This window comes from Enoplosus armatus, chromosome 15, assembly GCF_043641665.1.
Source record: "Enoplosus armatus isolate fEnoArm2 chromosome 15, fEnoArm2.hap1, whole genome shotgun sequence".
Taxonomy (NCBI): domain Eukaryota; kingdom Metazoa; phylum Chordata; class Actinopteri; order Centrarchiformes; family Enoplosidae; genus Enoplosus; species Enoplosus armatus.
The window spans coordinates 15,254,673-15,270,965 of record NC_092194.1 but is presented as its reverse complement, the minus strand read 5'-3'; the positions used below and the strand labels follow the sequence as shown (position 1 = coordinate 15,270,965).

The 16,293-nt window shown below is 40.8% G+C and overlaps 1 protein-coding gene across 1 annotated transcript; it reads left to right on the top strand.

The window, feature by feature from the left end:
* Positions 1-13,508: 13,508 nt before the first annotated feature.
* LOC139298128 (protein FAM163A-like) lies at positions 13,509-14,602 on the top strand. Its single transcript, XM_070921003.1, has 2 exons — positions 13,509-13,601; positions 14,225-14,602. Exons 1-2 carry the CDS (start codon positions 13,509-13,511, stop codon positions 14,600-14,602), a joined length of 471 nt encoding a protein of 156 aa, XP_070777104.1.
* The last annotated feature ends 1,691 nt before the right edge of the window (positions 14,603-16,293 follow it).

Below are 16,293 nucleotides of genomic sequence, written 5' to 3'. Positions count from 1 at the left end.
AGTTTATTGTGATCTGAGCTTTTCCTCCCTGGTTGATCAGCTGCCTTAATCTCCTCTGTGGAGAATACAGGGTATGAAGGATAGGGACACCTTGCCCACATTAAACCAAACCAACCATACTGCAGCTTTGATTATGCAAAATTAGTTCTGTGAATATGAACTACTACCAAGGAACAGACATGTTCTAACTTCAGGAAAGCTTCAGTCCTCCTTACACTGCTGCTATACTTCATCTGAACTGTGTGTGCTTCAATCCAAGAACATCCTTAAAGAGGAAAAGCCTCTAGTTCTTTGAAGGTTGAAGAAGTTGACGTCTATTTTTTTCACAGTCTGAGCTTTTGAGATTGAAACATCACTGAACCTTTATGGGAAATCCTGGTATGCAGAGGCCATAGACGCCACTTGACTGTTTTGGTGTTTATAAAAACACTCTTGAAGCCTTTAGAAGAGTGATGCTCTTTTTAAACCTGGTGTAGTGCTACCTGGCATTCAGCCTAATATCCTCAATTTAGTTACTCCAGAGTTAAAAACCTTTTTTATGTGATGTTTCCATTAGTTTAGTCCTTCTTCTGTAGAGGTGCCATATATAAGAAACGGTTTATTGAGAAATAAATCAGTTTGTGTTTTTACTAGTGTAACAAGATTTACTGCAGCTATATTCTCCTTGTCGCCGTACCTCACTGGGTTGCAGCAGACAATTTTTGCCTGTCACTGGTAATAAAAGATTTCATAGTTCACCCTCAGTTTGCAGAGAGACATTTTGACTACCTTCCCTTTTCAGAAATACTTCACATTCAGCTTTTTAGTGAATAGGTTTCCTTTAGAAAACTGTCCCCACAAATAATTTGTTACTTGCAAATGAGATTTTATTGCCCTTTCTGCGTTTATGCAAATGCTAGCGGGTCTGTGAGGCTGTATTGGGCCAAAGCAGTGCTTTGAGCTAAATGCTAAAGTCAGCATGTTAACGAGCTCACAATGACAATGCTAACATGCTGATGTTTGGCATTAGTTTACTATGTCCGCTATAGCTTAGTTTAGCGCTTACTAAGTAGCACTAAACACAAAGTACAGTTGCAGATGATTGATCATTAGTTTTACAGGTATTTGGTTGTACACGAGTATAGTATAGTAAGTATTGGACAAATTGGAATTTTAACCTAATGATGGCGCTAGATGAAAAGTTATTACACTTCATCCTGAGGGGAACATGAACCAAATTTTATGGCAATCCTCATACAAATAGCTGTGGAAACATTTCACTTAAAACCACACATCTCAACCTCATGGTGGCGCTAGAGGAAAAGTCAGGGGATCATCAAAGTCTGTAGGATTCATCCTCTGGGGAACATGAATATCTGTGCAAAATGTCATGGCAATCAATCCAATAGTTATTGAGATATTTCAGTCTGGACCTAAGTGGGGGACTGACTCGCCAACATTGCCATCTGTTGAGTGAGCTAGCATGGCAAAAAAAAAAACGCAGCTCATCCATACATCGTCTGCTGATATCTGTAGCTTTTGAGGAAAATTTGCATTTGCCTCTCCCCATTGTCTGCCTGTGCAACAGCAGCAGCGTCTTGCCACGTCTTTGGATCAGGAAGTCGTAATTCAGCCATTGGAGTATGTAACTGTGTCACAAGTAGTATTGCCAGTAAATGAACTCAGGCTGCGCTGTCAACACTAACTGGTGGCCCTGCTAAGAAAGGCTTTGTGACTTTGTCCCAGAGAGTTGCGCTCATGCTGTGTTCTACTGTCAGAAGCCATTCTTCCTCGTTCACTCTCTGTCTCCATCTCTTAGACTGAGTACATACGCAAAGAGGAAGTGTATCACAAATGCATGCAGACAAGCTTGCCCATGAATCAGAGAAGATTAGATTTGTTCAGCGCACACACGCGCGCTCTCGACTTCACCCTGTGTAAACTTTCCACTGATACACTCTGTGTCATTCCTGTTGTCATTCTAATTTCATCTGAGGAACCCTGCCAAGGCAATAATGAACTCAAGTCATGAGGCAGGGGCCATGCTGAGTGGTTGTGAGTCGTTTTGTGTGTGCGTGCGTGCGTGTGTGTGTGTGTGTGTGTGTGTGTGTGTGTGTGTGTGTGTGTGTGTGTGTGTGTGTGTGGGGGGGGCGGAGAAAATGAGAGGGAAGGAGGGAAGGTAAATGGAGGAAAAGACGGTGTTAAAGAGAGGGGCTGGCCAGGTTTACGCGCCTTGTTTGTGTGTATGTGTGTGTGTGTGTGTGTGTGTCTGTGTGTGTGTGTGTGTGTGTTTCTGTATGCCGTGTATAACATTGTGCTGGTTTTAAATTAACCAGTGCAGTGGGGTGTATCATCTAAGCCGCTGTAATGTGTCGACTCCTTTATTCAATTTGAGCAGTAATCTTAGAGCTCCCCACTGGCCTCCCTTCATCAGCCCCCTGCCTCAAAGCTAGCTTAACTTAGCCAGAGACGCACAGAAGCAGAGACATGCTAAAGAGATGAGCCACTTTTCTGAATCAAGATTATACTTAAACAAATGTAGCCAGGCTAAATCTCCTCATTATACGGGTATTATGGTCAAGATGGATCTTGTTTGCGGTGGTTGGCTCCAGTTGGCTTTAGGGAATTAGAAAGATGAAGATAGTGTAATAAAGATTTATGAAATAATCCTTTAGTTACATGTATCTGAGATAAAGAGATGATTGCCCCAGTGTTTGCCCTTTTTGTGAACTTCAGCACCATGGACAGCAGCTTGCACTCACCCAAACTGTTTTCCTTTGAGACTTTACTGTCTAGAGACCCAGACCTGTATGTGGTTTAAGGTACTCTTACCCAAGATTTCACTTTTCTGTTTTAACAGCAGGAGAGAAGACTGAAACATATAATCAGTGTGGTCATTCTTACATTGCTTCTCTCTCTTAATTTATTGTGAATCTATTTTCTTCATAGTACCAAATTCCCATAAGGCCTTAAAATGTATCATAAAATGTAACTAATAGCTTTATAAATGGTTAATAAATAATTTACTTGTGCTTTATAGATCAGTTATATACCATTGATAAGATCAAGTTTTCGGTTACAAGGTGACCATCAATAAACATGAATAAATAATTAATAAATGCTCATGAGTTGCTCGCTTTCTAAGCCATCAAGTGTTCAATTTTAAATCTTAATAAACATCAATTCCTCAGTAATACATGTAAATAAAGTCATTATTGTGACTTATATCAGCAAAAGCAAGTAATCTACAATTTTAAATCTTAATTTGTTGATAAATAACTTAAGTCTGCAGTTGTAAATATTAATGTAAATGCCCTGCAGCCTTTTGTCCAGAAGGTCAGAGGTCAAATGGTCTATTTGAAGCGGTCAGCTTCCTGATTAACTGAAGATCTAAAAAGACAAAATGTTTTGTAGCAAGAGGATGGACATGGAGAATTTTCACAACCTGGCAACCCAAAGTTTCTTTTAAACATGGCTGAAAAGTGGTCTATAAAACATCAGTAAACAACTTATTAAACATTAATAAATCTATTAGTTACAACTCATAAACCCTTCATAAAAACTATTATATTTCAATGCTTCTATTTCAGTATGTGTGTACTTTTACTCATTAGTGGAGTACATCTTGTTGCTGCAGCAGTTTAGTGTACTACATGGTGCCTACCTGGTGTATTTTGTGGTCAGTCATTTGAGAGGAAAGTAAAAGAACATCACTCCCTTATTACCACCACTGAGGTGCCATTGAGCAAGACCCTTAACCCCCAGCTGCTGCAGTGAAGCCGCTCAGTGACCAGCAGATCAGTGGTTGGTTGTCCTGTGCAGCTTCAGGTGTCAAACTTCTCTGAATACAAAAACGTTTAAAAATATATACTGGCTTTAACTTTATTGGTGCACTTTGCTTTGAGTTTTCAACAATTTCTTTAAGTACTTTAACTTGTCTATTTTCCACTCCTGCCTTCACTTGAGTATTGTTTCTGTCAAGATATGTGAAAAACGCATGCAACTTGGTGGGCAGGTTGTGACAGGCCGGGTTACGAGATTCGTGACATCATTCTCTCAGCTTTTTGAAACTCACTGAGACAGGTGGCTCATTGCAAGTTCCAGTAGAGCAGAGTCGAGAAATCTTTTTTACTTCGAGGCTGCAGTTTTCCTTCAACAAAGGCAGTGTGAGCCTCTACCGCTGAGAGTGTTATTCCACCAGTTTTACGCTTTCATCTCAGGGATGGTGACGACCCCCCTGTCCACTAACACCACCACCACCCCCTCCCATCCTCCCGGTAAAGTGATATCACGCGGTGTACAGCTGACACAGTCGCACCCCCACCCCCTGCTGCTATTCCCACCCCGCCCCACCGGGACCGGCGGCAGCGGGTGCCAAACCGCCCCCCGGGAGCCGCGCCGAGGACGCAGCCATGCCGAGCGATGACACTCAGCAGCCGGACCGCCGCCTCGCCTCATCCGTCTCCAGCGCTTCACAGAGGAGGAGGATGCCATGAGATTTCCCACAGGCCCTCACTGGCACCTGGCTGTGAGTGAACCAGGGGGAAAGAGGGGATAACCGACGGCGGATAATGACGTGATGGTTCCGGTTGTAGAGCGAGCACAGGGGGGCTCCGGGCGTCTTTAATGACCGGTGCTGGAGAGGAAATCACCGGACTTTATTGTGTGTGGAGCCGCGTACGATACTGGACCGACTGCAGTTACAAACAAGAAACGCTCTGTCAAACAGGTTGCTGAGATTTCCTTCCATCTGAAAGGTAAGGCATCTGTGCGCCACTTAACGGCTCTGCGCATCAATTTATCCGCTTAATTGAGTAAAAATTAGACTGATCAGTGACGTAACAGCTGCTAAATTGACCTCCAGCCGCAAATTCAGTTAAAACATTAAATATGTGCATACCAGAAAAGTATTGACTCACGTTTTTGGTGGTCGTATATGCTGTAGTTTGACATTACTTGATGATTACAATGATGTGCATCCTGAATTGATATATTATCGTTATCTAGTGATAACGTAAGGTGAGTAAATCCATTTTAAGGTGGGTTTATCTTCCATCTTATTCCTGTTTATGATAATTTAATATACAGTGGGCTGTTGGGATTATACTGAAAAAGAAATCGAGAGAGTTTGTGGACACTAATGATCATAAAATCTGTACTTTACTCTGCATGATTATGACCACCACTTTTATACAGATTTAATGTAACAATTTCTTTCTTTCTACAAATTATATGTTGTACTAAACTACAATTTGATCCAGTTTCTTGTGTGTAATAACCTGTGAGCACTGACTGAAAGTGAATGTGAGACTGAGACGGTGGATACATGCAGGAGGGATGAATCAAACAATCAGGCTCATGTACTGTAGCTGCAGTGCTGACCACATCACTGCTGGGGCCCGAGGCGTCTCCTGAACATCACGGTTACAACTGATGTCATGTCTTGTTTTTTTTCCCGCTTTCCCAGGGGGCTTTGCAGCACAGTCGAGGATGATATCCCCCAGATGGTGACTTCTACAGGTAAGGTGTGTGTTTGAGCATGCTTATTCGCAGTATCTCTCTCTGTACACACACTGTTTGACTAGACTAGTACAGGTCAAAAGGGAGCCAACTATAAACCTTTTGCCACGAGGTTGTTCGTGTGGTGTCTCTGATCTCTGTTCTGCACCTCAGGGATCTTGCTCTGGGCAAAACTGTCTAACTGAAAGTGTTTCAGCTCTTATATCTTCAACCTGGCTCTCTACAGCTCATCTGGGCTTCAGTGGTTTCCCTTTTTTGGTACTATCTGTACAGAATTTAACCCCTGCTGAGTCCACAAATCCATTTTCTTACATATTCAACCATAAATGATCCAAAATAAATAACACAGAGGTAATTATGACACTCTAGCCCCTCCAAACACAAAAGAAGACCAGGGTGAGTGTACGCTTTGTCAGTCATATGGAAAAAACGGATGACTGAGTTCCGTTTAGACTATTTGAAAATGAAATCATCCACTTTTCCACCCCCCCCACTCTTTGCTGTCTTTGTTCCCTCCTGCTCCAGCAGTGGGTGTCTCTGTCCTAGATGTGGATGTGTTCCTCTCCTCACACGCTGAGATGAGTGCTTTCAGAGGTGGACCAGGCAGAAAAGTCCCGATTTTACTACCTGGCTAAATTGCCCTGTGATGGAAAAATATTGTCAAAGGAATGATACTTGAATAATTGAAGCCCCGGGGCTTTAAAATTGCAGGGACTCGCTGTGATTTCCAGCGCAAAGTTAGAGGCCACCTCAACGAAATATTCATATCATTATTTAAGAATGGATATATCAAGGAGCCACTCAGGTGCTGCCACCCTCTCGCTCCATCTCTCCCCCCTCACTCTCTGTTTCCCATCTCTCTCAGCTCCTCCATTTCTTCCCTTGGAAATGAATTAAAACTCATCCACATAATGAATGTCTCTATCTAATGTCTTCTTAAATGGGAGCTTAAAATGAAACACGGATGAGTTTCAGCCTTCAAAAGGAATTTTTAAATACTCTTTAAAGCCTGGTTATGTATACTCTGTCTATTTATCTGCAATGACACGGGATAATGAGACTTATAAAAATAAAAATGATTAGGGCACTAAGCCAGAGTGATTTCCAGGAGACTTTCTAAAGAATATATAGAATAAAACAGAGTGTAATGGGAATACAAACGGGCTGCAACGATTAGCTGATTGACAGAGAATTAGTTGAATAATGCTTTCAGGCATTTCTCAAGCAACATGCCAAACATTTGCTGGTTCCAGGTTCTTGAAATATGAGCATTTGTTGATTTTCTCTAATTGATATAATTGTTAAACATTTCAGTTCATTAGAAGAACTTGTAATCTGCATTTTCCGTATTTTCTGACGGTTAGCTTAGCATAAAGACTGGAAACAGCTTGTAGACTCTGTCCAAAGTTAAGAAAATCTGGGGTTTCTGTGCCGGACTATTTCTTTCTTCTCAGTGAGCCACTTTCTGCCAGCCAACCTCAGAGTGAAGACAAGTCTCCAGGAGGTCACTGTTCACGCTGAGAAATAGTCCAGCACCTCACCCCACATGAAACCACAGTGCCATTTTTACACTTCGCTCTTTGTGCGGATCGAAAGAACGAGATATGATGTGTTTTAGAGGTGGTGGTAGGTGGATTTTGTGTTGGACAGAGCATGGCTAGCTCTTTCCCCCTGTGTCCAGTCTTTATGCTAGGCTAAGCTAACCAGCTGCTGGCTACAGCTTCATAGTGAACAGATAAATAGAACAGGGGTATCAATCTTCTCAACTAACTCCCAAGAAGAAAGTAAATAAGCATATTTGCCAAAATGTCGAACTATTCCTTTAATTTGTAAATAAAGTTGGGCTCTCTAATTAAATTTTCAGTTCAAAGCTTCTCTAATTTTGTGGTTCACTCAGGCATCACATGGGAGAAAACCTCTTAATTTCAAAACACAAATCATCAGCACATCATCCCACGTGAAAATTCCGAGGGAAGCAGTGTTTTTACCTCTCCAACTTTCGATTAGGGATATGTTTGGCAGTGGTTGTGTAAGTGTGTGTGATGAATGTGTGTGTGATTGTTCACTCACACACGCGCGTGTGTGTTTCTTTGCGTTCGCATTCAGCTGACTGCTAGGATCGTTTCATTTCCCACAGAGAAAACGAATTAAAATATGACACCTCTCTCAGCTGCCTCTCATCTCCTGCTTTTCACTGACAAAACTGCTAAATATAGTTCTGCAAGTGGAGGGTGAAACCTCTCCACCTCTCCCAACATTTCTAACATCATGAAGGTCAAAACTAGATGATGTTGTGGTAGCTTGAGCAAAGGTATAATCATCTTGCCAATCAACTGTTTTTGTGTATGAAAGAGAGAGAGAGAGAGAAAGGGCAAGGAAAAGAGCACATTTCTTGATCTCTATACTGTGTCTGGGTGACATGGGTGAAATCAACGTCACAGTATTAATAAGAATAGTTTCTATGATAAATATCATGATACAGCAAATACATTCATCATCACAAACTAATGTTCAGTGCAATACACAGTGTGAGCTGCAAAGTAGTAGGAGTCACTGGTTTCAGTATATTCTCATTTCTTCTCTCAATTATATTCTCAGTGTTCCTCTAGATGGAAACACAGGAGTCTCCTGGAAAATCCTGTAGCTTTATGTTATGGCCATCAGTTTTAATTATTTGTTTCTGTCAGTTTGGCATGGCAAGTAGCTCTAAATACTATGATACACAACAGCAAGTCAGATTAATCTGTTGTGTATTTTCTCAATGAATAGCCCAAGGTGACACTCAGATTGCTTGTTTTATCTGACCAACAGTGAAAACCTTAAAGGTATTCAGTTTGCTGTCAGATATGATATGAAAAGCACTGAAGACTCATTCTCATTTGAGAAGCTGGAGCAAGAGGATATGTGGCAATTTTTCTTGAAAAAAATTACTGAAATGATTAATTGATTATCAAAATAGTTGCCAATACATGTTCTGTTGAAGGACTAATCAATGAATTGCTCATTTCAGCTCTACTGTGATATCCCTTAGCTGAAGCTAGAGCTGGTGACTTCCCTTCTTAACTTTTTATGTCTTCAACTTTTTATCAAAGAACCAGATATTTTCTAACTTTTACTTCTGGAACCGTGAACGGCAACTAACTCCTCCCACTGAACCTCTCTCTCTGTCTCACACACACACACACACACACACACACACACACACATACAAAAACAACAAACCACTTAGCATTGCTTTTGTGCTTCAGTCAAAATCCCTGCACATCTCAGGGATACACATGTCTCTTGTACAGTGGAGAACTGGATCCTTTACTTGCTGTCACTGAAGCTCATTTGGCAGACACACACTGTCTAACTGGAGTCTGCTGGTCACCTGGGAGTCGCACACTTAATTACTTAAAGGAGGTTTTGTGTTGTGGAAATCAGATGCCTGTTGCATCCTCTGAGACTGTCTCATCCCCATTCATCCCTGTTGCTTGTCCAAGTCAGCAACTGACGGGATTTCTGGCAGATCTTCTAACTCCTTTCAGGGCACAGGGTAGGGATGCTTGTGATCTAAGGGTTGTTATATATGTGTGTGTGTGTGTGTTTGCTCGGATCTGTGTTTGCGTGTGTTTCCCAGTTGAATCAGACAGCTCTAAACCCACTGAGAGTCATATATGAACTGCGCTGGTTAAGACAATCTGACAGCGTTAGAGTCGAGTCTCCCAACCTCTGTCACTTGGCGTCTTTGTCTCTCCAGTCTGTTGGAAACTCTAATCTGAGGCTTTGCCTCAATGCTCCCTTTCTAGCATAATTTGGTTGCATGTTAGTCAAAACCACTTATTTTTGGTTCTAGAAGATTCCATTGCTTTGTCTGTGTTGATATACATCAGAGAAGGCCATAATTTCTGCATAAATATGCTATAGTAGCTTTGGCAGTGAAGCACAGGTCTTTAAAGTCCAGGGAATTTAAATGATAAACCAGGAGGGGAATGATGTGCAGTGTGGTGAAAGAGGAGGATATGGCTAAAAGAGTGAATGAGAGGCAGAAGGAGGACTGAAGAGACATTAGATAGTGAACTAGAGAGGGAAGAGATGGAGAAATGGGGAGCAGGAGAGACTTCACATCGCTTTTAACGACATTATCGTGGCCCGTGGTGTATATAATTTAGTACGATGACGCAATGGAACATACTGCACCGAGTGAGCTGTCTAGGAGGGAGGCTCGCATGCTCATTTCAACACACACACAAACATTTCTCTCTGAGATGGTGTTAGATTTGTCAGAGATTCATGTGCATTCAATGTAAAATGTTAAGATTTATGATCCTAACCCCGTCTTATCACAATTTTTAAGGGTTACACCCCATTCACCTTGCGTTTTTGTTGAAAAGCAAAAGAGACACATGGGAAAGAAACCTCTGGCTGCATTTGACTGTAGGCAAGGTGGGGAACATGTGACTCCACGGTCAGGCAGCAGACCAAACCATCCAGCCGGAAACTACCATTTATTTGAACCTTCTGGCTGAGATTTGCCAGTTGTGACAATACAATAAGTGCCAGGATGCTTAAAACATTTCATTAGGCAATAAGACTAAAATTCACTGCAAATTACAGCCTTGGGAGGCTCATAGCTTTTAGAAAATTACATTAATACACCAGTAATGAGAATTTTTTCATCAGTTTAATAGAGATAATTAAATGTTGTTCTTCCGCTGAGAAATATCTGGATGTTTTACTTAATCAACTTGAACAGTAGAGAAACAAAGTCGTCTGGTGTTGTAATTACTATAATGGCAGTGCTTAAAATGAATAACTCAACCATATGAATTAGTCTAAATTAATGTCAAAATCATGCATTTTATATACTGATATAAAAGGTCATTCTCTCTTAGTGCATTAATGTTGTTGATTGTGTGTTTGGTATTTTAATGTGACTCCAGTAAAAAGAAATCACTCTCTATCTCTCTTGCACTCACGCAAATCTATTGCTTTCTGTCTGATGACTGTTTATAAGGTCTATTTGAAGCTTGGCTTTACATTTGCGGTGTGCAGTGGAGATAATTATGTGCTTGGATTCTTGATTTCTTTTCATTTACACCATTTTTGCTCCCATGTGACTCTGCCAATCAGAGATATTTGTTTGAGATCATTTACCTGCAATGCGGAGCAAACGCTGGGGGAATTTAGAAATCCCAACATTTGACTGTAATTGTGCAGTGCGTGTTTGTGCATGTATTTAAATATTTTCTTGACTTTACCCTGGCAGAGTATCTCAACTATCTCTGATAGATATCCTGTGTGTCTTGTTCTTATCAAAACATTAAGTTAATTAACATTAAGCATGTGTGTTTTGAATTGTGTAGTAAATTCATCTTTACTGTGTTGTTTAATTCCTGTATCAGCACCGAAATCAGGAGTTCACATCATGATAATTATCCAGAGGTGCTTTTGAATCAGTCACAGTGAACCAGAAGATGACAGAAGATGCACGTACAAATCAGATTTAGTATGCTGAAACTGTGCTGCACATATGCATACAACATACTGCCCATATGGCAAGTGTGCACAGTAGGTGCTGTTGCATTCAGCATGCTAATCCATCTACATCCCGAGTGTCTGTTTGCCATCCAAAGTGGTCCTGTTGGAATTCACTCACACTTTGCAGATGTTGCTTTTAAGATTAATGTAGTGAGTCTAATTATGTACACTCTATGCCTAAATTTGTGGATCTTATTGTCAGACCAGATTCCATATGGAATAGTGGTTGTAACATATCAGCTCGTTGATTAATCTGGTTCCAGCCTCTCTAATGTGGGGATTTGCTGCTTTTCTGTGTCTCATGTCATTGTAAATTGAATACTTTTAGGTTTTTGGGCTGTTGATCAAACTAAATAAGCAGTTTGAAGTACACCACTTAAGGCTCTGGCAACTTGTAACAGTCACATTCATTATTTTCAACATTTTATAGGCTACACAGATTAATCCACAATGAAAATAATCATTATCTGCAGCCCAATATATTTTTATATTGACAGAAGCCTCTTTCTTTTCCTGCAGGAGTTCCAGTGAGAGGAGGATTTGAGAGTAACACTCCACAGGCCTGTCATGGTTTCCTACCTTCTCACACTCCTCCATCTCTGCATCTCCCGCTGTCTTCTAATGTAAGTGTCCATCTCCTCTATCAGAGCTCAGACATTACTGCTTCGTCAAAGAGTGAAATTATTTTTCCTCTAAGCTCATAACAACTGGAAACATATAGGATAGCATATATAAGAGGGTGACAAATTAAAGAAGCAGTGCGATATGTGTGAAAATAGGCTTGTGTTGTGATTCTGAGAGTTAGATGAGAAGATTGATGTCACTTATGTTTGGGTGTTAAGCATGGAGTTGTAGCTGCGTGGCGATTAGCTTAGCTTAGCATAGCATAAAGACTGGAAGCAGAGGGAAACAGCTAGCCAGTTCAAAATGACACCTGCCAGCATCTAAAACTTACCAATAAACACAATGTATCTCGTTGTAGAGACTGTCTCTGGGTATAGCGCTGGTTGCCTGGCAACCGCACTGTGACGACAAGATTCCGGAATTGTGTCTGGTTGTTATAAAAGCAAAGCAAAAATGGCCAAACAACAGCCCATTTGGACATATGTGAACAGATTAAACAAACACGATTAATGATAATAAGTGAGTTTTAGAGGGATTTTGAACTAGGCTAGCTGTTTCCCCCTCCTTGCAGTCTTTATGCTAGACTAGGCTAATTGCCTCTCGGCTCAACCACCATAAATATGCTGCGTTCATGGAATGTTGGAAGAGTGGGAAGAACAGGAAAACCTCTCGTTATTCCAACTTAGGGGTGTTTCCGCATTATACCAACATGGTTGGCCTGACTGCTAGCCTTGTAGTCACGTCATTTAATGGTTTGAAATTAGCTGCTTTTGCGGTGTTGTGTATTTGTAACACTGTTACAACACTGTGTGTAGCTGCTTTTAAATCAGCTAGATTGACTAGTGTTACGTGGGTAGCAGCTGTGGATGTTTTGCAGCCATTTGTGGTTTGCTGACACTTGTAGTTCTTTTTACCAAGTGGGAGATATCGTAGCTGTCTGAATGTCTTGACATCTCAGACTCGGAATTGAAACTCAGACGCTGATGTGGACCAGTTTTCTGCCTCAGTTTCTCTGAAATACTGTCTGAATGAGATGACATTAATGCAGCTTTAGCACACAGACAAAAGGTGCTGTTGACCTCATCTCACTCTCAGAAAGAAAGCGTATATGCGGAGAAACAGAACAAGTGCAAATGCTTTCATACAGGGTGGAGGGATCAGTGGTTGGATGAGTGAACATAACGTGAACCCAACTTGAACACCTTTGGAAGATTTTGGAGCAATGTGTTAAACAGCTCTCTCCACCATTTCTTATTTCATTTGTGGCGATGTAATTTTGGATTTCAGGGTTTTATTGTTTAGTTTCATGTTGTATTGCTTGTGTTTTGTCTTTTAACATCTTTGGATCATGTTGGAAATACATGTAGTTATCCCTTGGATTTGTTTACATCTGTAATCCATAAATAAACTATATCACATCATGCCATCATCATCATCAGAACACTAAATTAGGGATGATATGGTGTTCATGCCTTCTGTAGAGTTTTATGTCAAGGAGCACTAAAGCTGTTCTGTAGGTTCGTGGCAGTTTTTCATTTAATTTATCTTCCATCTGTATCTGTGAGGCCTGAAACTGCCCCAGCTGACTGATAACAGCTGCATGATAACCAACTAGTTACAACATGTTTCATCAGTTGAGGTTACATCATGATGTTACATGAATATACTAATTCAGCTTACATTGGTTATTTTTGCAGGGATTATAGAAACCTTTGTTGGACGTAAGTATGCTGAATATTTTAATGTACATTTCAGTTAAATTTCTGGTGAAACAAATCCAGACCATTCTCTTTTTTCTTCAAACTTCCATCTCTCTCTCTCTCTCTGTCTGCCTCTGAAGGGTTTGATGGAGAGCTGGTCGAATGTCAGCGGGAACTATTGTTATATCCGGAGGAATTCTCGCCGGAGTGATACTGCTGTGCATTGTAGCAGTGCTCTGTTACTGTAGACTCCAGGTATCACTGTGCCACTGAGTGTGCATGAATGTGTATGTGCTTCAGTCATTTGAAAGGAGGATTTTAAAAATTTTTGATTTTTAATTTAGATCAAAAACTATGTCAATATGAAGCTTTATGTAGATTACCTATAAAAATAGCAGAGTAGGGATTTCTAGCTCAGCTTCACCTCCTTCCAAGATGCATGGAGGAAGGAAACGGTCTTAAAGGGTCACAAATCTGTTGCCCTTTTACTTAATGTAGCATAAAGACTGGAGGCAGAGGAAAACAGCTAGCCTGGCTATCTACTTTTACTTTACATTACAAGCAGACAAAATAGATGACTCTAGATATTTTTTTATTTAGTCTTGCTTTTTAATGAAAACGCTCATCTAGGGTTACCCCCTGCTAATCTAGTATATAGTATATAGTAATTGCCTCCTCAGACATGAGTGGTATCCATCCTCTCATCCAACTCTTGGCAAGAAAGCAAATAAGCTAAATTCTCACAATGTCAAAGTATTCATGTAATAACCTTTGATGTTCACAATACAGTATGTTTTACCATATAGTGAGAACTAAACCCACGAACACCTCCTTCTCCATCCTAATCTCCCCTGGTCTCTTCCCTGTCTCCTCTGCAGTATTACTGCTGTAAGAAGAATGATTCTGAGGTGGACATGGGCTCTGTGGTGGGAGCGGACCCTCTCTCTCACTTTCCCTGCAATGCTTGCAACGCCCTCGCCATGGATGGCGCATCTGTCACCCCCGTCTCTCTGGATCAGCTGGACACGGGCTCTCACCATAACCACTGCCCCACCTGTTCACCGTACACCCTCCGCCCTGGACTCTCAGACAACATGCGTAATGGAGGGGAGCGGCTGGGCTTCCACACCTACTACGAGAACCCGTCTGTCTCTCTGCCGCTGTCTGCCAACCCGCAGTGCTCCTCCCCTCTGAGTTACTACAGTCCCACGGACATGTTTCCTCCCCCGCCACGCCCCTACAGCACCCAGGTCTGACCTCTGCTGCACCATCAAGACACACACTCACACATATAGAAAATCATACTTACACACACCTGACGTTTACACGTCTAGCACATGCCCTTTTGTTTAGGACTTTATTCAGGTGATGGATTACGATACAGCACAATTTCACACATGCCCACATTGCTGTACATGCTCACTGATTTCAGACTCATTCATCCCTGGGAGTGACCCAGAAACTGAGCTCACTGGCAGAGCCGCTGTGTGGGGAACAAATCTTTGGACCAAACCCATGGGGAGCTGCAGACGGCAGCATAAACAGTGTTTTAACAGTTTGTTTCACACGGGGCCAAATCACACATAGTACTAAAATGTGTCTTTGGTAATTTAGGTGTGAACGCACCTGGACTGATGCAGTCATTCAAGCCACATCTGAAGGTGGTCAGGGACACGTGACCATGCATGTGCTGTAGTGTGAACACAAAAGGGTCCCCAGACAGCCAAGTCAGTTTTCTTGTGTTGGTGCTAGGGATGCAAATTTTAAGCAATTCCCATAGGCCATATTAATGATCAATTACCAATGAATCATTAAAAGCTCAAGAAAAATGCATATTTTTTCCAAAGAAAACTTATTTTTAACAATTTATGTGCACTGTTTCTGCACCACAATAATAATAATAATAAATAAATTAGATAGTTTAATCATAACAAAATAGTTTGAATCATGAATAACCAATAAACAAAAAAAAAACAAAATAACTTTCTGAATAAGTAATACGTTTTCTAGATGTAACTATGTCATTTAATCATAGGAAAACTAAGAATTCCCCATGGTTATTCATTTATTAACTGAACTTTATTCTCCGTATAAAGTCTGTTGAATTGTATGCCCAACTGTTCACATTTTTGCATGTTCAGCTGATCTGTTAGCACTGACTAAACTCTTGGTTACGCTAGCAATTAATGAGGGTTAATTCATTAGAAGTTTAATTGGACACAGTCTCTATTTTCCCCATAATTAGCACCAAATTACATAGATCTTTTAGGAAACTTAGTGGGGAAAGTATTAGGAAATGATCTGTAAATGATGGACCCATAAAATAAAGTGTTACAGAATGTTATGCTCCTGCGCCACCTGCTGTTATTGTCATTATTCAAATGACAAAATTCAGTTAAAGGACCTAAGTTATATTAGATTAGACATGCAAGACACTTAAAGAAAGTTAAGCCAATTCTTGGTCAAAAGGCTGAAGCCTACAAATGCCTATGTCAAGTAGAAAAATAGAAGAGTCTAAGATTTTTAAGTCGAACCACCACTTCTTTAGTTTCTGTTACTCTCTCTCTTTCTCCCTGTGCTGAAACTGAAAGTTTCAAATGCTAGCCTGAGAAACCCCCTCCCCCAACCCCCTCCTGCTTACTGTACATGAGGGCTAACAGTTTTTCTATTAGGTGTTGTTGTTTGACAGTTACAGAAACTACTAATGGAGCTTAATTGTTTTTGTCCAGAGGAAAGACATGAAGGAGAAATTACAAGTTTTTAAGCATTTTTTGTGCATCTTGCAATTATTATCCTAGTTTTAATCTGCTAGAGAAGAAACAGTCTGCTAGAAAAGTATGAATTTAGTTTGCTTGTATTTTCACTTCTGGTTAATTGTAATGAAACTAGACAACTACAAAGAGGTTGGTTCTGCGGTGTCTTCCATATAAGTTGATGTATTGAACTT